Below are 20,951 nucleotides of genomic sequence, written 5' to 3' on the forward strand. Positions count from 1 at the left end.
GTTACTTACCTTCGGTAACAATATATCTGTAAGAGACATATATTAGTTATAGATTCCTTGCCGCCCCACCCATCCTCCCTATTCTGTGAACTGATTTCTAGAGTAAGGGACTCCCTTTCAGGGCCCTAGTTTTGTGCACCAGTGGTCAGTGTCTTGCATGGCTTTGTGCTTCTGGCGTGGAATGTCGTGGAATGTTGTGTAAAGAACTGATGTCAGCGCGCAGGAGCGGCGTCTAAGTAGATACCGCGACGTCATTCCGGCGATCACAATGCCAACGAGGAACGTGGAGTTGACCGATGCCACCTACCGATGCGCAGGGGTACTGCTGAAGAAAAATTCTCCACATCCAGTCTTCGTCTGGGGGTAATTCTAAGGTAAGGAATCTATAACTATATCGTTACCAAAGTTAAGGTAAGTAACGTGTTTGTCTCTTTGCAATTGGGCTCATGGGAGGAGGCCCCCCTCCCTGGGCCTCTCAGGTATGGTACGGGCAGGCTTAAGGGAGGGGGACACTTCCTTTTGTCCCACTTGCAATGAAACACATTTTGCAGGTTTCTCCTGCAATTAGGCCGGCTGCCCATTCAGAGACACTGCGGGACGCCCTTTGTCCAGCACTTTAGCTCACCCACAGTTTTAAATCTCAGCCCCCAAGCAATTCTCACACATTCAGCCCAATATGAGCTGTAAAAGATATGCTTGTAGGAGGCTTAAAGGAGGAGCTGCGGCCCCGTAAGAGTCTCCACAAAGCAGCATCCGGAGCCCTGAAGGTATCACTTATGTAAATTAGAGGGGCCTTGCACATTCCCCTGCGCTCGGGCCCCAAAAATCTTAGAACTGGCCCAGTATGCCATAAATGATGGGTTGTATTGGCTCTGCAGTGGGTTCCCACACTCCCCTCAAGGCCACGAAGGGATAAGTGGAGTTGCACCACGTGCTGCTACTAGAGTCTGATATTAGTGACTTGAATGGGAATATTGATACAAGCCAGGGTCGGATTTGTATGGTGGGCACTCTGGAAATGGCTGGAGGGCCAGTAGCCGAGTTCCAGTTGTTTGCTGCTTTTTTGGGCAGCCTGGGGGCTGTCTCTGCTGTTAGTATGCCGCCAGCGGCCCAGTGGGTGCCTGAGTGGCCTTTCTAGAGGCAGATGGGTGGAGCTATCACTCCCTTTCTCTCGCTGGGCCGGCCCATTAATGTATGCTAATTGAGGGGATGCAGGGGGCATTTGGGACACTTTTTTTTATGTGCCCAGGCCGGTTTGTGATCCCAATCCAAACCTGATGCCAGCCCAGAGGACTGGGAAATCCGCTTGAATATAACTATCCAGCGACCAAGCACTTGTTGGCAAGCGTTTGACCAGGGATATGAGAAATGTGGCTTATGAATAAAGTACACAAGAATGGGACTTCCTTGCGATGGTGAGTTTCTTTCGCGTGGACTTTGTCCTCGTTGAAGAACATGTGGTGACTTCCCTCACCGTGAAGCACCCGACTTGTGTTCTTAGCAATATAATTGAATACACTGTTCTGCTTATTGTTCCTACTGACACGGTGGGCCGTGTTCCCCCCAGCCACAACCTTCCATTAATCTCGTCAGTCGCAAAGGTTGCACCTATCTACACATGATGGTGATGTCAGGATCGACAACGAACATCCTCTCATCACTGGGTGGAAACAAATGCTTAAGCAGTGAACCAACTCTGTTCATTTTTGATCAATAAGATTTAGGAGATCACTTAGAGTTTGAGGAAGAGGGAGCACTACCATAATTTGAGAAAAATCCCACTTCTCCAAGCCATGTCCCTTTTGTTTAGGCCCTGATTCAGAGTCGGCAGAACAGAATTCTGTGTGTGAACCCTCTCTGCCCCATCCCGATTGGGCAGTCCTGCAGCGGGTTTTCTCTGGAAGGGGTCCCGCAGAGGCTTTTCTCTGGGTCAGGAATATCGGACCAAGTGATCCCGGCCAGAAGGAACAGCCAGTAACATTCCTTGAGGCTTCGGCTGCCAAGCCTCTGCCCCACTGCATCTGCCGACACTGCACCTCTTTCTACGGCAAGCATGGAGAATGCCATGGTCTCCCTGCCAGGGCACTTTCCCCTCCCAACCTCAGTCACCCAAACACCTGCCTTAACTCCCACCCCGCAGAGAAACCCTTGCTCCCGCATGCTACTTGCTTCAAGCATCATGCGGAATTCTGTGGCAATTCAGTTAGCACGCAGTTATTCCCCACTCCAACCAGTCTAACTGCTAGTTGCCCAGTAGTATTGGGGTGTTTCCAAATGGGACTAAAAGTGACAGTTGCGGGCACCAGGCATTGAGGTGGAGAGCTGCTGGGATGCCAAGGGCAGGCCCAGTGGCCTCTGCCGTGGGAAGCTTTGCCTCTTTGGCCCATCCGCCACAGTAGGTGTGATTATTCCCTACCCTGTTTGGCTAACTGGCTGCAATAATAATTGATCCCTTAGAATTGAGAGTACTGCAGAGTAGAAAATTAGGTTGACTACTGACTTGGCTGAGACTTCATAGCCTTGAGAAGCTGAAGATAGCCGTGACCACTGTCTGTAACCTTGAATATCTAATTTAATTATTTACAGAAATACACACAAAGATCTCCTCCTCACCCTCTTCCGTTGACTGGGCTCTTCAAGGCTGGGGAGCTTGGTGATATTCAGGAAGTGATGTCACAAGAGGTTATAGGGTTCTACTTCTAGATCAAGGGGGGTTCATTTCCATTGACATCAGGAGATGGTGAGGCATTTCCTGTTCTTGCCTTACATCCCATGGAAAACGTTTCAGTGGATTGTCTATGTGAAAGAGCTGTGGGCGGATGGAAATAATCCGGGATCTGATAGAGGAAAATGTCCAGCAGCGGTATCCACTTCAGGTCCAAGTGGGTCAAATTTCTGTCAGGTTTTCATGATAATGACTGGCTGTTAAACTGTACTATTTACATAGATGGTGTGTAAATGAATCCTATGTGGCTATCCTGAGACTTGAGGTATGGATCCTGTTCTCTTCAACCTCTGGTTGATCCCAGCCAGGCTGAAATGTACACGGCCTGTTGTTAAACAGGTAAAGAGCTAACCCCCATACCAAAGAATGTTAGACGACATAGCCAACACTGTAGGAAGTCACAGAGATGATCTTGCAATGTAAGTCGATGCAGAAAGTTCCACATTCAAATTTAGGTAACAGGATTTCTCCTGTATGAGAGTCCTGTATTAATCTTCGTACTGATTCAGATAATTACCCTTCACAAAAGGAAATTTGTAGATCTTTATATTTGGGCATGGTGTCATGGCACTGAATCTGCAAACTCTCAATACTTGACACATCAGCAAACAGAATCATTCGTTTGTTTTCAGATTTCACAGTGACCTAAGTTAGTAATCATATTTTTCCACGTGGGAACTTGCTTTTGGCAGACCAAACTGTAGTCCATAATGAATTATCCTCATAATTAACTTTGAGCGTATTCCCTTGCAGATATTAAAAGGCTGTATCGCCAGACGGGTGTGGAAGATAAGCCTACAGTGTTCCTCTTCAACGACACCCAGATCGTGGATGAGGCTTTTGTGGAAGATATCAACAACATCTTGAGTTCTGGAGAAGTCCCCAATCTTTACAAGGCTGATGAGTTTGAAGAGGTGTGTCCTTTGATTCAGGCTCTTGAATGAGCCCAGCAGCCCATACTCTATTTCTTATTATAGCAGGGAGCAGTGTGTGAAGCAGACAGGTGAATGATGGGAGTGATAACTGAGTGATGGTTTAAAGAGTGCTTCAGGTTTTAATTAATAGTACTTGTTTTGAATCTCCAGCGGATAACCTTTTGAGTGGAGACAGACCAGGTTGGATGTCCATCTGAATAGTACTTTGGTCCCTTGTTTTGAATCTCCAGTGGATAACCTTTTGAGTAGAGACAGACCAGGTGGGATGTCCCTCTGAATAATACTTTGGTCCCTTGTTCTGAATCTCCAGCGGATAACCTTTTGAGTACAGACAGACCAGGTTGAATGTCCAGCTGAATAGCACTTTGGTACCTTATTCTGAATCTCCAGTGGATAACCTTTTGAGTAGAGACAGACTAAGTGGGATGGCCGTCTGAATAGTGCACTGGTGCCTTGTTCTGAATTTCCAGCGGATAACCTTTTGAGTAGAGACAGACCAGGTGGGATGTCTATCTTATCACAGTCCTGATGGTAGAGAAGCATCTGTAAAAGGTAAATTTTGCACCATCCTCTATGTAAATTGTGCTCTGTTTAGAGCTGCAACCTCTGCTCTGGGTGTGATTGCCAGAAAAATATATGACAGATTTTCCTTTGCAGGAAAAACTGTTCTACTGACAATACGAGCTGATCTCCTTCATTCTGAAAATCACTAGTAATGAACCCTCCATAGGCTTTTGAGGCTCTTCAGAAAATTTAGTTGTGGATAGGAAACCTTTTCTGCTAGTTTAGTGGCATCCTTTCAGAGATGAGGCCCCCTATTTCTAGTAATATTGCGCTGTTGGGGTTGTATGGTACCACTGCAGATGCTATGCAATCACGTTTGCTGATTTGAGGGCTGCAGGCCGTCTCATTCTGGAGCAGACACTCAACTGACATGACCCTAATGTGAAAGCTGCTGAAAGTGTTGAACCGACCTACCACTGGTGGGTGATATCTAGTGCTCCTTTCCTCCATCTGGGACAAGACAGCAGCTTGCTGGGCAGCAGATGCTGTGAATGACCTTGATTCACCTGAATGCCCGAAATAGCAGAAGTGACCTCCCACACCCTTTGACTGCTGATAGCATCACAGGCCTGAACCCTTGTCCCACCTTTTAGCCACCAGGCACAATCATGTTTTCTGCAAAGGTGCTAGGGCAAGACAAATAAACTACAGTCTCATAACTGCCACACTCTTCTTGCCACAGGGAGCGAAGGCAATGTATGCATAGTAGCTCCTTTGTTTTGTAACCATGCATGTCATTTCACCAAAAGTGGGGAAACAAGTGAAAAGTATGGAAAATCAAATGGGCTCTTGGTGCCACATTTCCTTTTTAGCTTCTGGCTAAATGTCATCATTGTCACCATAATAATGTCATCAGTATAGCAGCACAGAATTCCACAGTTCTGTTTCACAATTTCTTATGCATAAAGTAATGACAGCACCCTGTGCCACTTGAGTATTACAGGCATGCGTTACAATACATGCTAGACACGTTTACATTACCGGTGCTTGTTGTTCCTGCTCTTGCCTTTATTGAAACTCTCAGTTGTCCTTTTGTTAGATCTCTCTTTAGCCCAGCAAGGTCTAGCAGTAGGTACTGTGAAGGATTATCCTTTGGCCTTCTCTGCCTTTCTGTGTTTACTGTACCAACTGTCCTTATCTGAAAGAGACTGTAGTTATACATTCCTTACCTAAGAATTACCCCCAGGCGTCAGACTGGATCGGGTGAACTTTCTTCTTAGCAGTACCCCTGCGCGCCGGTAGGTGACGTCGGTCGACTCTACGTTTGTCGTGGTCGCCGGGATGACATCACCATGTCTACTTAGACGCCGCCCTTGTGCATTGATGTCAGTCTTTCTTTTTCCGCACCAGCCAGCGCAGATCCGGAGAGAGCGTGCCCTTTAGTTACTTTTTGACAAAACCTTTTTTGACTTTTGTAGACATCTTTTTCGAGTCCTTCGACTCCTGGTGCATGTAGGGATGCCCCACCGTCGGACCTACTTCACGCCTTGTGACTCCTGTCACAAGCTGATGTCTGTCACGGATCCGCACCTCATGTGCATCTGGTGCCTGGAGCGCGACCACGATCCGAAGTTGTGCTCCGACTGTCAAGCCATGAACCAGAAGTTTTTGCGGGAGCAGTGCCGAAAGCTTCTGGAGACCTGGCAGTCGGCTCCCCTCTGCATGAGGTCCCGGTCATGAGGACGGTCTCAGGGCTGGTCGCAGAGCCATCACCACTCGTCATCGAAGTCTGCGCATTCCTCGGGTAAGTCGAAGCACAAGAAGAAGGTGACGAAGCATCGTCGCTTTTCACCTTCTCCCTGTCTGTTGGCCGATGCGATGCGGGAATCGGAGCATCGTCTCTCTCCGGCTCCTCCTTCGGACCCCGCTTCTGGGACGACTCCGTGTTTCCCTCCCTTTCCGGGAGCCAGAGCATCCCCTTCCCAGCTTCACGCTTTCTACGAAGTGCTGCATACTGGTTTCAAGCTAGCCTGGCTGATGAAGGGTGATGCCCTGAAACCAGTCCCATGATGCTTGTTTCCGGTCCAGGGAGGACCTGGCTTGGCAGTTCGGGCTGATTTGCATATGGCTGGGTCCAAACTAGGGTGGTGTGGTGAGCAAAAGAATGATGGATTAAACCCATTCGCCTGGGAGATGAAGGGTGAAGCCCTGAAACCGGTCCCAGGATGCTTGTTTCCTGTCCCAGGATGCTTGTTTCCTGTCCAGGGAGGACCTGGATTGGTAGTTCGGCCTGGACTGTTCCCATAAGGAACAGGGTCAAGACTGATTTGCATATGGCTGGATCCAAACTGGGGTGGTGTGGTGAGCAAAAGAATGATTGATTAAACCCAGATCCTTGTGACTGGGGGTGAATGTTTGCATTGTCCAGCATTCCGTCCATCAATTGTTTCTTTTGCATATGTTGCCCTAAGTGGGAAGGGTATGCCTACACGTGGATCCTGTGCTCACTACACCACTGGATTCAAGCTGGCCTGGCAGATAAAGGTTGAAGCCCTGAAACCGGGCCCAGGATGCTTGTTTCCTGTCCAAGGAGAACCTGGCTTGGCAGTTCGGCCTGGACTGTTCCCATAAGGAACAGGGTCAAGACTGATTTGCATATGGCTGGGTCCAAACTGGGGTGGTGTGGTGAGCAAAAGAATGATGGATTAAACCCAGATCCTTGTGACTGGGGGTGAATGTTTGCATTGTCCAGCATTCCGTCCATCAATTGTTTCTTTTGCATATGTTGCCCTAATTGGGAAGGGTGTGCCCAGACGTGGGTCCTGTGCTCACTACACCACTGGATTCAAGCTAGCCTGGCAGATGAAGGGTGAAGCCCTGAAACTGGTCCCAGGATGCTTGTTTCCAGTCCAGGGAGGATCTGGCTTGGCAGTTCGGGCTGGACTATTCCCATAAGGAACAGGGTCAAGACTGATTTGCATATGGCTGGGTCCAAACTGGGGTGGTGTTGTGAGCAAAAGAATGATGAATAAGACGCAGATCCTTTTGATTGGGGGTGAATGTTTGCATTGTCCAGCATTCCGTTGATCAATTGTTTCTCTTGCGCATAGCATCTTTGGGCAGCCCGTCTCTGCTGGTGTGCCTTTGGGCCCCGCGGACTCGGCTGGGGGCCCTGGGCCTGTGAGTCCACCGACTTCAGCACCGGCGCTGGAGGGCCCCCAAGGAACCAGGCCTGGATCTGGATCGGTGCTGGTCGACCTCATGGTACCCTTCCCGGCATCGAATCCAGTGACGATGCCCCCGATGCCGGTTGTGCCCCCAACCGGCGTTGACCCCAGCCTCAACCCCGACATGGAGACGGAGCCGGACCAGCGCCGACCGGTACTTTTGTGCCACTGTTCTTTCCTAGTGTTCCTTTTCGCCCTGACTGGCAGCCAGAGGAAGGTGAGGAGGAATGGGAGGGATCTGTTGACACTCTAGCAGACTAGCTTGAAGAGCCGGACTGGAGAGAGGAGTTGGGTGACGCCAGTGGTCTGGATACTTCGCCAGACCTTGGTATGCTTTCTCCCCCTACTGTGGCTATGGAGGAGGGAGCCTCTTAGGCTGTGGTGTTGCGTAGAGCGGCTGAGGCCTTGGGCCTTGAGCTTCCTACGGTGGCAGACAGGACGAAGTGCTTCAGCCAGCAGCAGCCTTTTTGGAGCCCCTGCTGCCTTTCAATGAGGCCCTCACTGACATCCTACTGGGCACTTGGTCCAAGCCCAGCACAGGGGCTCCTGTGGACAGGATGATTGCCCAACGCCACGACTCACTTTTCCCCTCTCAACACCCTACCCCCGACAGCTTGGTGGACCAAGCCTCTTCCTCCAAAGGAAGCACATTCCCTACAGCTCTCCAAGATGGGGAATCCAAGAAGCTGGACCATCTTGGAAAGATGTTTTCTTCCGCCAGCTTAGGACTGCGGTTAGTGAACACAGCATGTCTTTTGGGTGGTTATGCACACACGGTGTGGGACATGGTTGCTCAAGTGCTACCACAGTGCCTGAAGGAGGCTTGGGCCGTGGTCACCCGAGCTGTTGCATGGTGTTCGAGTAGCAGATAAGTTTACCATCCGGTTGTTGGCTAGACACCGCTGACTCATTGGGTAGAAAGGTTTCCACGTCGGTAGCCCTGAGGTGCTATGCCTGGCTGAGGAACTCTGACTTCTCTGGGGATATCCAATCTATCCTTTTGGGCATGCCCTTTATTGGTAGTCGCCTGTTTGGTGACAAGGCGGACACCTCACTCGAGCGTTTCAAGGACTTCCAGGCTGCAGCCAGGTCCTTGGGCCTCGCAGTCACTTCAGGCCCCATGCAGTCTGCCTTTTTCCCCTTTTGTGGCTATAGAAGGGGTGCCCCACCACATTCCTCCCGGAGCCACAGGCCCGCGCAAGCTGCCCAGCCTCTGCGTGGCCGGGGACGTGGGACCCAGCGTCGCAGGTCTGGGGGCCAGAGGATGAGCCAGTCCACCAATGCACCCCCTGCAGCAGCCTCCAAACCTTCCTAGTCAGACTTTTCAGGGCCACCAGTTGCCAGTTGGCGGCAGGATCCGCCCCCACTGGCATAACATCACGTCGGACAGGTGGGTTTTGCAGATAGTCCGAAGGAGTTACTCCCTCCCCTTCGAGACTACCCATCCCTACATGCTACCAACACTCCATCGCATGTCGGAGGATCACTTGGCCCTTATCCACCAGGAAGTTACGGCTCTCTTGGCCAAGGGAGCTATCGAGCGAGTCCCTGTGCCAGAAGTGGGTTGTGGTTGTTACTCCCACCTCTTCTGGGTACCCAAGAAGGACAAAGGCCTGCGTCCTATCTTAGACCTCAGGGACATCAACCGTTTCCTCCGGAAGGAGAAGTTCAAACTGTTAACCTTGGCTCAGGTCCTATCTGCCCTCAACCCTGGAGACTGGATGGTAGAGTTGGACTTACAGGACGCTTATTTTCACATCCCTGTCCTGCATGCCCACAGGCGCTACCTGCCGTTCACAGTTGGCCACAAGCAATTTCAGTTTACCGTGCTCCCCTTTGGCCTTACCAGCGCCCCTCTGGTGTTCACAAAAGTGATGGCAGTGATTGCAGCTCATCTGTGTAGATCAGGGGTTACAGTCTTCCTCTATTTCGACGACTGGCTGTTGAAGGCGGGCTTTTCCCAGGCTGTCGTCTCCTACCTCTAGACTATGGCGGACCTCCTGCATTCGCTGGGGTTCACTATCAACGTGCCAAGGTCGTACCTGATTCCCTCTCGGAAGCTCCTTTTCATAGGAGCAGTTCTTGATACAGCTCAGTTTCGGGCCTATCCTCCCGAGCAGCGAGTCTGGGATATTTGGGCTATGATACCGATGTTTCAACCTCTATCCTGGATTTCAGTGAGAATGACTCTGACCCTATGTCAAGAAGCTCTTCGCCTTTGGACATGGCTGGAACATCAGGGCATATTTTCCTGGTGGTTCAACACCTGGCTGGTTCCCTGAACGCCAGGGCAGTCAATCTCAGTGCATGATGGATCACGAATGGCGTCTTCACTTGGAGGTGGTCCAAGGTCTCTTTCAGCAGTGGGGAGAGCCTTGTATCTATTCGCCACCGAAGAGAACGCGCAATGTCAGCAGTTCTGCGCATTGGAGTTTCCAAGGCAGCACTCGCTCAGTGACACCTTTCGTCGTAAGTGGAATTGCGGCCTCCTGCTCGCCTTTCCACCTGTACCACTTCTACCCAGAGTGCTGAAGAAGATCAAGCATGACTGGGCCCAAGTAATTCTTGTGGCCCCGGACTGGGCACGAAGAGTCTGGTATCCCGAGCTCTTGAGCATGGCCATTGATCCTCTGATCAGACTGCCTCTTCGGGAGGATCTTCTGTCACAGCAGCAGGGGACGTCCTCCACCTCCTTATGTGGAGATTGAGCGGTGACAGTTGACAGCTTTCGACCTTCCCAAAGTCTGTAACGTCATCTTGGCAGCCACGCGTCCCTCCACCAAACGATATACGCCTGTAGATGAAACAAATTTGTGGCATTGTGCACAGCAAAGGCTGTGGATCCCCTCTCTGCCCCTCTTTTAGAGATTTTCCTCTTCATTCTTTCTTTGTCCCTGCAGGGCTCTGCTCTGGGCACACTTAAGTGCTATCTTTTGGCCATTTCGGCCTTTCTTCGCCTTCCTGATCAGCCTTCTCTTTTCAAGTCCTCGATTGTTAACAGATTCCTGAAGGGCATTACTCATTTCTTTCCTCCTTCTCCTTTTGTAATGCCCCAGTGGGACTTGAACCTTGTACTTATGTATGCTCCCTTTGAGCCACTAGATAATTTGCCTCTTCGTCTCCTCACTTTGAAGACTGTTTTCTTGCTTGCCATCACCACTGTTTGTAGGGTGAGTGAGCTTCAGGCTTTATCTTCTAAACCTCCCTTTCTTTCTGTCCATCCGGACAAGGTAGTCCTCCATACTAGGTCCTCTTTTCTGCCCAAAGCGATTACTTCCTTCCATATAGGTCAGACCATCACATTGCCCACCTTCTTCCCGCCTCCGCACCCTTCCAAAGAGGAGGAGAGACTCCACTATCTGACCCAAAGTGCGCGCTGTTTTTCTACCTTGACCGCACAAAAGACTTCCGGGTGCACAATGAACTCTTCGTGGATTATGTGGGCGTTAAGAAAGGTCGGGCAGTGCAAAAACGTACCATCTCTTGATGGGTTGTCCTATGTATCAAGATCTGTTATTCTTTGGCAAAAAAGGAACCTCTAGTGGGATTGGGCGCCCACTATACCAGGGCGACGGCAGCCCCTACTGCTTTGGGACGCGGAGTTCCCTTACTTGACATTTGTCAGGCAGCCACGTGGGCATCTTTGCACACGTTCACCAAGCATTACTGCCTGGACAGCCAAGTCCGGAGAGACGGCTTTTTCGGACGTTCTGTTCTCCAGGACTTCCTGGTGTGAACTTAGTTCGCAGACCCACCTCCGGGGTTAGCATTGCTGGGGTATTTAGCCTAAGGAAAGGAATCTATAACTACGGTTTCTTTCAGGTAAACAAGTTACTTAACTTTGGTAACAATGTATCTGTAAGAGACATTAGCAGTTATAGATTCCTTACCGCCCCACCCATCCTCCCCGTTCTGCAAACTGACTTCTAGGGATAGGGACTCCCTTACAGGGCCCTAGTGATGTGCACCAGTGGTCAGTGTCTTGCATGTCTCTGCGCTTCTGGCATGGAAAGACGTGTCAGAACTGACATCAGCTCGCAGGGGAAGCGTCTAAGTAGACACCGCAACGTCATCCTGGCTACCACAACGCCGACGATGAACGTGGAGTCGACCGACACCACCGACCAACGCGTAGCGGTACTGCTAAGAAAAATGTCTCCGGATCCAGTCTGATGCCTGGGGGTCATTCTAAGGTAAGGAATCTATACCTACAAATATCTCTTACAGATACATTGTTACCGAAGTTAAGTAACTTGTTCGTTTAAGTCACCGATTGTGATGTATTTTATTAAAGGTTTGACCCGCATGTTCCGCCCTTTAACTCACCCCCAAGCTATTTATAATGCCGCAGTGGGACCTGAACCTGGTCTTGACATTGTTTATGTGCATGCCTTATGAGTCTATGCACAACTGTTCCTTAAGGCTCTTAACACTGAATACAGTTTTTCTTCTTGTCATCACATCAGCGTGCCATGTGAGTGAACTACAGGAGTTGTCGATAGAGCTTCCTTTAACCACCTTCTTTCAGGACAAGTTGGTGCTTGGACAAGGGCGTCCTTCCCTTCCAAAGTTGTTACACCCTTCCACCTTAGCCAATCGATCACTCTGCCAGTGCTCTGTTCGCCATAGTACCCTTTAAAGGAGGAGGAGAGATTTCACTGCTGTGATCAAAGAAGGGCGTTGAGTTTATACATGACCGTACAAAAGACTATTGAGTGGCTGGAGAGGTCCTTGTGTGCAGGTGTGAGGAAAGATAAGGTATTGTAAAAGAGGACCCTTTCACGATGGACAGTTCTCTTTACCAAGTTCTGATTTGCACTGACCAAAACGCATACCTCGGATGGTCTGAGGGCTCATTCAGAAAGGCAGAGGCTGCTACAATGGCTTGAGAGTGCTGTAGGAAGTGTGACACTGCTAGAATATAAGAGCTGTGAGATTCCTGACAGTAGCATCAAATTCCTAAAATTGCCCAAAACTAGTAACTCCAGTACAGAGCTAGAGTAAGTCCAGCACCACACATGGCCAAACAGAAGTACTGCAACACCCTCCCATAAAAAATAATAGAGGCTGGGACTTAAAATAAAAGCCCGTTAGAAGTGCTGTTAAATTAAATTAACTTATTTCAACTTTTTCAAAAAATATAAATAATTTTAATGTTGAACAATAATATATATATATATATATATATATATATATATATATATATATATATATATATATATATATATATATATATATATATATATAAATTAGACATAATGAATAATTTATTACAACGTGTTAGTAACATTTTTCAATAAAAAAAATGATGTAACTAATTTTAAAAATAATGCTTTTTAAAAATCATTCTGTGCATAACTGTTAATAAGTATACTACACAATGAATAAATATACATTTTATACTGTAGGTGTTTTTTATTCAAATCTTGAGGAAAAAAAATTGGTTTCTTATATTCAAATGAATTAAACATTTAGTTCAAAATTAAGTCAGAAATACTAGGGTGCTTTTATTTTCTTCAACAATTAAATATTTTACATTCATTTACATTAATATTTATCCTAAACATATGTTTGCTATTTTTTGTAAACTTTTGAACTATCCCTATATTTTACCATAAGGGAAATCTGTGCCCCAGTGGTAGAGATTTCAGCCTACATGCGAAAAGTTGTAAGTAGTAACTTTACACTTATAAATTAGACTCCACCCAATGAATCCACCCAATGAATTCACAAGGTGGAGACATGTAAGTCTATACTTTGTAGTAAATATACACTAGTACGTTTTCTATTGCCAAATGCAGTAAATGAACCACAAAGTGTAACTCTCTTATAAGTTTACCTTGTGAAGCAGTATTGTCTTCTTGAAAATAAAACAAACAGTGCCCCCCTCGCCATGAGAGTATCTCTCATGGCAAGGAGGGCATTAGACAGTTTTCATTGCCCCTTACCACCAGAGTTTTCATGTATGCACCTCCCCATCTCTTCCAGAGTTCCAAAAGCCCCTGAAGACCTGGCTATTCAGCTAATCAGCTGGACCCAGCCAGCGCCTGCTTACCCTCATGGGTGACAAGTAGCACTCTACAAATCTACTGATTGATTGAATATCTCGAGTCACTGTACCAGTGGACTGCCCAGTTAAGATATGATATAAAAGAATGTTGAAGTGATTGTATTAAAATGTATATATTTGAAAATGATGAGGACAGGTAGGGTGGTGAAGGGCAGAGGGACAGAAATAAAATTAGAGTATTATTGGGTGGAGAAAGGAGAGTCCATCACTGACGCGAACAAAGACTCTTGGTTGTGTATGTTTCCCAGTATGGGTAGGCCAGTAGGGCAAGGGTGGAAGGAGGGGCCTGGGGACAGTGGGATGGGACAGGGGGGTCGGTGGGTTGGGGTTGTGGGGGAAGGTGGATGGTAAAGTATTAGAGAAGGAATGTGTGGGATGGGTGCAGAGTAGGCAGTTCAAGCCTGGAGAAGGATGTGTTCAAAATACAATGTTTAAGGTAAAGCTAGGGGTAATAAACAGACTTGGATTTTGCCATAGAAATTGCAGTGCTCAAATGAGACTCCAGGAACAAGCACTGGGACAGAATTGGATAGTAGTGTCTATAGTTTGTTGCTTATTTTTTGATAATGAGTGATGCTAGGGATAAGTTACAGATTTTAACTATGAATGTCAGGGGCCTGATTGATGTTAAAAAAATAAATATTGTTGCGGAAGAATGAAGATCATATAAACCTGAGCTGAAATACATGCAGGAAGCTTATATTCTGCATGGGAACCAATATGCGTGTGAAGGAATATGTATTGTATGCTTTGGGTTATGAGCTGCTAGCATGTACAATGCAAGACATGTCTTTATGGCTACTTTGGCCAAAATGAGTGTCTGCAGTGTTAAACAGAAAGACTCGGGTAAATTCGGGAGCTGAGTAATAGTAGAGGTGCACTCACCAAGCATTAAGATACTTACTGTTGTTCTGTATATGGTCCTATTACAGATGATCCTTTGATGACTGGATGCCTGACAATCGAGCTAGAACAGTGGCCGACTCCAATTATAATATGTGGCAAAATAAAAAGCTATTCAATTAGCAATACCAAATCAGTATACAAGGGTTGGAAACCTATAATGCATAGGGCACTGCTAGATTTAAAGAAAGTGCGTGGTCTCATTGATTCCTGGGTAGAATTTAATAGATCAGATCCAGGATATATCATTTATTAATTTCTTCATAAAAATATACAAGATTAGATTATTTTGTATTATTCCCAAGCTTATTAAACAATGTGCTGTTGGCAAAGTATCCCAAAATATCATCAGATCATAATCCCTGGGTTCTGGATTTAAAGGCTCAACACATGGCTAACCTTAGATGATGTTGGACGTTCAAGCAGACTCTACTTCTTGACCCTAGGTACATTAAACATATGAAGCAATGGATCCCAGACTACTTCAGGTGGAATTGGGTTACGGGTCCACCCAGAGTAGTTTGGGATGCATATAAATGAGGAATAAGGGGAGAGGCTATTAGTTATTCATTCAATAGAGAAAGACAACAGACCTGTATACTACAGGAACTGTGGGTGGAATTGGCCTGATTAGAGCAAGAAAATATAACGAATAGTGCATCAAAGAGAGGAGTATGATTTCAACAATCCCAAATGACCAGGGGAGCTATTGTATGGGCAAGAGGACATAACAAAGGTTTTTCAGCATTATTATCAGAAACTGTATTTAGATGAAGCCAGTGCTACAATACGCATGACAAATTATTTTCTTCATGAGGTACATCTTGAGACATTGTCCGAGGCAGAGAGATCAGAAATGAATGACTTTGTTACTCTACCCAAAATCGCTGCAGCTATTAAAAGTTTACCATCAGGGAAAGAGGTGGGTTCTGATGGGATTCTATTAGAGCTCTGTTCGCTTTTTTGTTCCAAACATGTGTACTTTATTTAGAGCAGTGCAGCTTGGTGAGGGAAGCACCAGAATCTTGGTCAAGATCTAATATTGCTGTTTTTACTATAAAGAAAAAACCTTCCATAAGTACTGGGTCGTGCAGACTTATATCCTTGATGAACAGTGATGCTAAGATCTATTCCAAAATTCTGGCTAGGTGTCTGGGTAAGGTCATTGCAAGTTTAGTTACTCTCTGGCAACACATGTAGTAATGTACCCCTTTGGCATGGTTACCCCTCGCTTTCTGCCTGACTCTGATGCATCTGTGACCGAGTGTGCACTAGGTTCCTGCTAACCAGCTTCCCAGTGCCTGGTTCTTTACCAAAACTGTACCATTACTTCCACAGTTGGCACACCTCTGTCTCAAATATAAGTCCCTTGTAAAAGGTACCATTGATGCCAAGGGCCTTGTGACCAGAGATAGTCTCTAAGGGCTGCAGCATGCTTTGTGACACCCTAAAAGACTCCTCATCAAACACATTCACACTGCCACAGCAGCCTGCATATTTTGGTGCAGATAAAAGTGAAGAGTCGACCTGGCACACATACCTGTGAGCCAGGCCTATACCATCACTGCAAGAGGCATAGGTAAGTCACCCCTTCAGCAGGCCTTACAGCCCTAAGGCAGGGTGCACTATACCTCATGTGAGGGCATAACTGCATGAGCAGATATGCCCCTATACTGTCTAAGTCCATTCTTAGACATTATATGCACCTAATGAAGCCAACCTAAGTACATGGGCTGGGAGCTTGTCATTACAAGTTACACAGCTCCATAATGGCTTCACCGAATTCTAAGTTGTTTGGCACTGAACATCTCAAATTAATAAGCCCACACTGATGCCAGTGTTGTATTCTTTAATAAATGCACCTCAGAGGTAAACTCTGAAAACCTACCAACCCACTAGTGTGTGCCTGACTGGTCTGTACCAGCCTGCCACCTCTAGACATGTTTCTGGCCCCTTAGGTAGGAGCCTTTTGCTCTTGTGGGCCAGAAACAAAGCCTGCTCTGGGTGGAGATGCTTCACACCTACTCCCAAGCAGGAACAGTATTGAAGGGTGGTGAGCCTCAAAGGCTTCCCGCCCTTTTGTTATGCTGAGCAAGGCCTCTCCAACTAGTGAAGAGGCCCGCCCCCCTTACCAAGCCCCACTTTTAGCAACAAAGTCAGTGGGAAAATGAGTAAGCAAGTAAGTGTCACCTCTCAGCCAGGGCCACTCCTAATGTCCTCTGAGGTGAAGTGACCCCCTCCTTTCAAAATCCTCATATTGTTTTAGAGGATTCTAGCCAATAGAGTTAGGAGTATGGCCCCTCCCCAGAGGGAGTGGACATACAAAGGGTGTAGGCACCCTAAAGGTAAGGAGCCCATTGGCTACTACCTTCTAACCCCTGTAACACCCCTAAATTGAGTATTTAGGGCTCCCCTGAACTTTAATCCTCAGATTACCGATGACCTATGAAGAAGAGGACAAAGAAGAGCCGAACCCTGCACAACAAGAAGCTCCAGCACCTGACTTGGCCCCAGCCCCACCAGCCTGTCTGCGTACTTGAACTTTACAAGCTTCCATGACTCATCCCGCAGATCAGCAACCTCCAAAACCCTGGAAGGACTGCCTGCCTTCCATAAAGACTCCTGATCTCCCACTGACAGTGGACCTGACCAAAAGAAAACCAAGTTCCAAGACCAAAGCTCTGCCTGTGGAACAGCAAAACCGAGCACCTCTGCACCTGACACCCACAACCAGAGTCTAAGTGGTCCACCAATCCAGAAAAGGTTCACCAGTGAGCACCTTGTGGGTTGACCCCGGCCAGTCTCCATGCAATGCCTGCAGTCTCTGTGCGACAACCCCCCAACTGCAACCTACACTGGCAAGCTGATTGAGACGCCAAAGAACAGTCCTGCATCCAGAACCCCTGGGTCTTGGGGAGATCTACCCATGGTGTCCTGACTCTTAAGCACATCTTAACTTACCTGTCCAGCTGTAGGTCTCCTTCGACTGGCCTCCTAGCTTCAGCTTGTAGCCTTTTTCCGACTTTGAGATCCCAAATTCGTTTGCATTGAGCGCCTGACACTGTGTTGGCACTCTGCACCTGTCCTCCCCTGTGCTGCTGAGGGTGTAAGTTTGGTGCTGCCTGGTAGTCCCCTCCTGTGCTTGCCTTAACCCCCAGAGACTGGTTCCCAAATCGTGCTACATACCATGTGAGTAGTACGACTTTGATTGCCCCCCTTTTTCCATTGGATAACATTGGCATCAGTACCTGAGTTTGACCTCTGCACCTGGCCACCCCAGTGCCGCTGGTGGTGCAGTCAGGTCACATACCTGAACCGTGCCTGGTACTGATTCGTAATTTAAAAGCTCAATATCGTAAATCATTTACTTAACTGCATATTGCTGATAGTGTTTCCTCCCATAGGATAACAATGTATTTTAATTAAAAAATCAATACATTGAAAAACAGCGACATTGCAAATCGTCTTTTACCGCAACAAGGTATTGTTGGTTCTATAAAATAAACATAATAAAAGTAATATTTCTATAAACCATTGGTCTCGGATTTAGTTATTGGGTGTGTGTGTAATCATTTCTTACTCCAGTATTGGAACTTTCATAGATTCACATGCTTGAATCATTCCCCGTTGTCGAGATGGGAGTCCCCGGTATATATAAAAATAGCAATGCAAAGCCATTAGAAACTAGAAATAAGGCCTAGGCCCATTCCAGTTCTGTAACATATCCACCTCTTTTTGTAAAAGAGACCAAAGAAAATCAACAGACAATCAGATTAGCCTCACCCTCTAGAACCCTCCTGAGAGAACCTCAGTCCTTCAGATTTTCTACCGCACGTTGTGCTAGGGAGTCTCCACTGAGCTCTGCTCAGTTTTTTCCTTGATCCATTACTCTTGTACAACTGTTTTCTTCAACAACTTCTACAGCTTCGAGTTCTTTCTCTGTTCAACATGACTGACAAAGAGAAAAAAGGCCTTTTTAGAGCTTATGCCACCTGCTCTAAAAAGAGGCTTTACATGGATGACCCTCACAAGGACTGCATCTATTGCCTGTATCCAGATCACAAGGCCAAAGATTGCAAGGTATGCCGTACTTTTTCCACCAAAGCCTTGAGAGACTGTGAGGGACGTCTTCTGACCTGGCTCCAGAAGCTAAAGTCCAGGAGAGAGGCAGTCTCCAGTGACGATAGTGATGAGGCCTCATCAGCTTCGTCTTCAAGGAGATCACTAAAAAGGGGGAAATCTGATCCTTCTTCTTCAGAAGACCGTCCTGGGAAAGCCTCTAAAAAGACCTCTCATGGGTCTGACAGGCTAAGTCTAAGCAAATCTCCTCACTGAGGTGTAAAGGAGAGGGAAGGACTTACTACAGGAGAGACTGCAGTGAGAAAATCGAGCTCTGTACCTCCATCTTCTCCTTCTGACGGAAGGAAAGCCTTCAAAAAACCCTCCTCTGTTCCTTCTGAGGGAAAACAAGCTAAAACGCCCCACCGTCGACGAAGCTGTCGACGACACCTTTGATAAGAAATTGTCATCGTCGACGCGGAGTGAAAAAGTACAGTCTCCTCATTCCGCTCCGACGATGGGATCATCGCTGAGAGTTTCCTTGCTTTCATCCACCACGGTGCAACATCCATAGTCAACAGCGGTGACGACGGATACTGGGTCAGCAGTGATGCCGAAGATTTCGTCGTTGACGACTTCGTCAACGGCTAGAATGACGACGCCCGTGGTGACGACGGCGACTACAGCCTCGACGACGGCAACTGCGTCGACGGTAATGGCGACGGCACCATCGATTGCAACATCTACATCGTCGATGACACCGTCGATGACCTCGTGGACCAGGGAAAAAATTTCTGGGGAAATTATCAGGAAGCATCACATAACTCCTGTACTCACTTCCCCTAGCAAGGTGACACCTCTGCTACCTACTCAGCTCCTAGAGGAAGAAGATTCGGAGGATGAAAGTCCATTTGGTTACGCACATAGCGCTTTAGAACTGCACGTTAAGTGCCATGATCTGGATTCTGAAGACAGATATGGTGAAGAACAGGACTATTATCCTCCCCAAGACTATCTTAGAAATGTTCAGGAGTGGATGGTCTGTATGCCATCATCCTTGATTTCCGACTTGAAGTTCATGCTCTCTGACTATAAAAGGAGATTTCCGACACCGTCTTCAGCTCAGGAACATGTATCAGTTCCTGCTGGTCCACCTGCAGGGCCTTCCACCCCTCAGCTGCCACCACCGCCACTGCAATTGATAGAGGATCCACCAACAGCTGCTCCCCTTATCCAGGATGATATCTCAGATGACAACCAGGGAGCTACAGATCTCCCGGACCCACATAGAGAATGGGATGATTATATTATTCCTACTCCTGCTTCTCCTTCACCGGTTCCAGTAGATTCTCCACCTGGGGACATAGGTGGTTTCCACAATCTGCTAGAAAGGGCAGCCAAAAGGTTCGATCTGCCTATGCCTTCTGTGCAGTCTGAGTGCTTCTTATATGACTTTAAGGAACCCTTTAGGAAGTCTGTAAAACAATTCCCACTGTCAATCATGTATGGGAAGAGGGGCTGAAAGTCATGAAGACCCCAGCCACAGTGGTCCCGGTGCTTCCTCGTCTGGAGAAGAAATATAAAGCCCCGGAGGATAGCCCAGCTTGCCTTGTGAGTCAGCCAAAAGCAGATGCAGTTATACCTCAGGCAGTGCAGAAGGGGTAAAAAAATCCAGCAGCTCCTCTAACAACGCCTCCGGATAAAAAAGGCTGTAGGTGAGTAGGATCTACCAGGCCAACGTCTCACAAAGGCAGACACTTGGACAATGCTGGCAAGAGGTTTTCACCTGTGTCAAGCCTGCTCGTTAAAGCGGCTAACGCTTTAGCCATTTTGGTGAGCTACGACTGCCAGATGTGGTGCGACCTCTCTCCCTACCTAGACCAACTGCCTGAAGACAGCAAGGCTGAAGCGAAAAAGATTCTCCAGGTTGGGGAGAGGGCCTCCTCTGAGGTGATTGATTGCGCAATGGATATTGTGACAACTGCGTTCCGTTCCCTGGCTGGAGCAGCGGTCATTCGTCGCCAGGGATAGCTTCGAGCAACCTCGTTTAGACCTGAGGTTCAGAATAAAATTTTGGACCTTCCATTTGATGGAAAGGCCCTCTTTGGTAAACACATAGATGATGCGCTCCAAGACATTAAGAAAGACACGGACACAGTGAGGTCGTTAGGGACGCTTCAATACTGCAAGGTGCCTTTTCGGGGAGCAAGGGGTAGAGGTCCTTCCTCTCACAGAGGAGGTTATTAGCAATATCGGTACTCCTCGTATACACCTGCCTCGCAGTCTTACCGTCCACAGTACAACCAGCGACAGGGTCAATCCACGACTTATTCAAAATCGGCATCCAGAGGAAGCGCAGGACATCAGGGGAAGGATTCAACTAGACGTCAATAGCGGCTTGCTGGCTCTGAATACTTTTCCTCCCACTCATCAAATACTAGTTGGTGGTCAGGATCTCCCTATACTTCCAAAATTGGCAACGAAGAACATTGTATCGTTGGGTTCTCAATATAGTCCAATTTGGCCAC

At 47.5% G+C, this 20,951-nt stretch overlaps 1 protein-coding gene across 1 annotated transcript in view; it reads left to right on the forward strand.

Moving 5' to 3' along the window:
* The window catches only part of DNAH2 (dynein axonemal heavy chain 2), a 2,945,517-nt gene that overhangs the window by 1,927,642 nt on the left and 996,924 nt on the right, over window positions 1-20,951 (forward strand). The window contains exon 57 of the mRNA XM_085638712.1: window positions 3,479-3,639. Within this exon, the coding sequence (XP_085494838.1) occupies window positions 3,479-3,639 (161 nt within the window). The remainder of the gene's footprint in view (window positions 1-3,478; window positions 3,640-20,951) is intronic.

This window comes from Triturus cristatus, chromosome 12 (assembly GCF_964204655.1).
Source record: "Triturus cristatus chromosome 12, aTriCri1.1, whole genome shotgun sequence".
In the NCBI taxonomy this organism is placed as follows: domain Eukaryota; kingdom Metazoa; phylum Chordata; class Amphibia; order Caudata; family Salamandridae; genus Triturus; species Triturus cristatus.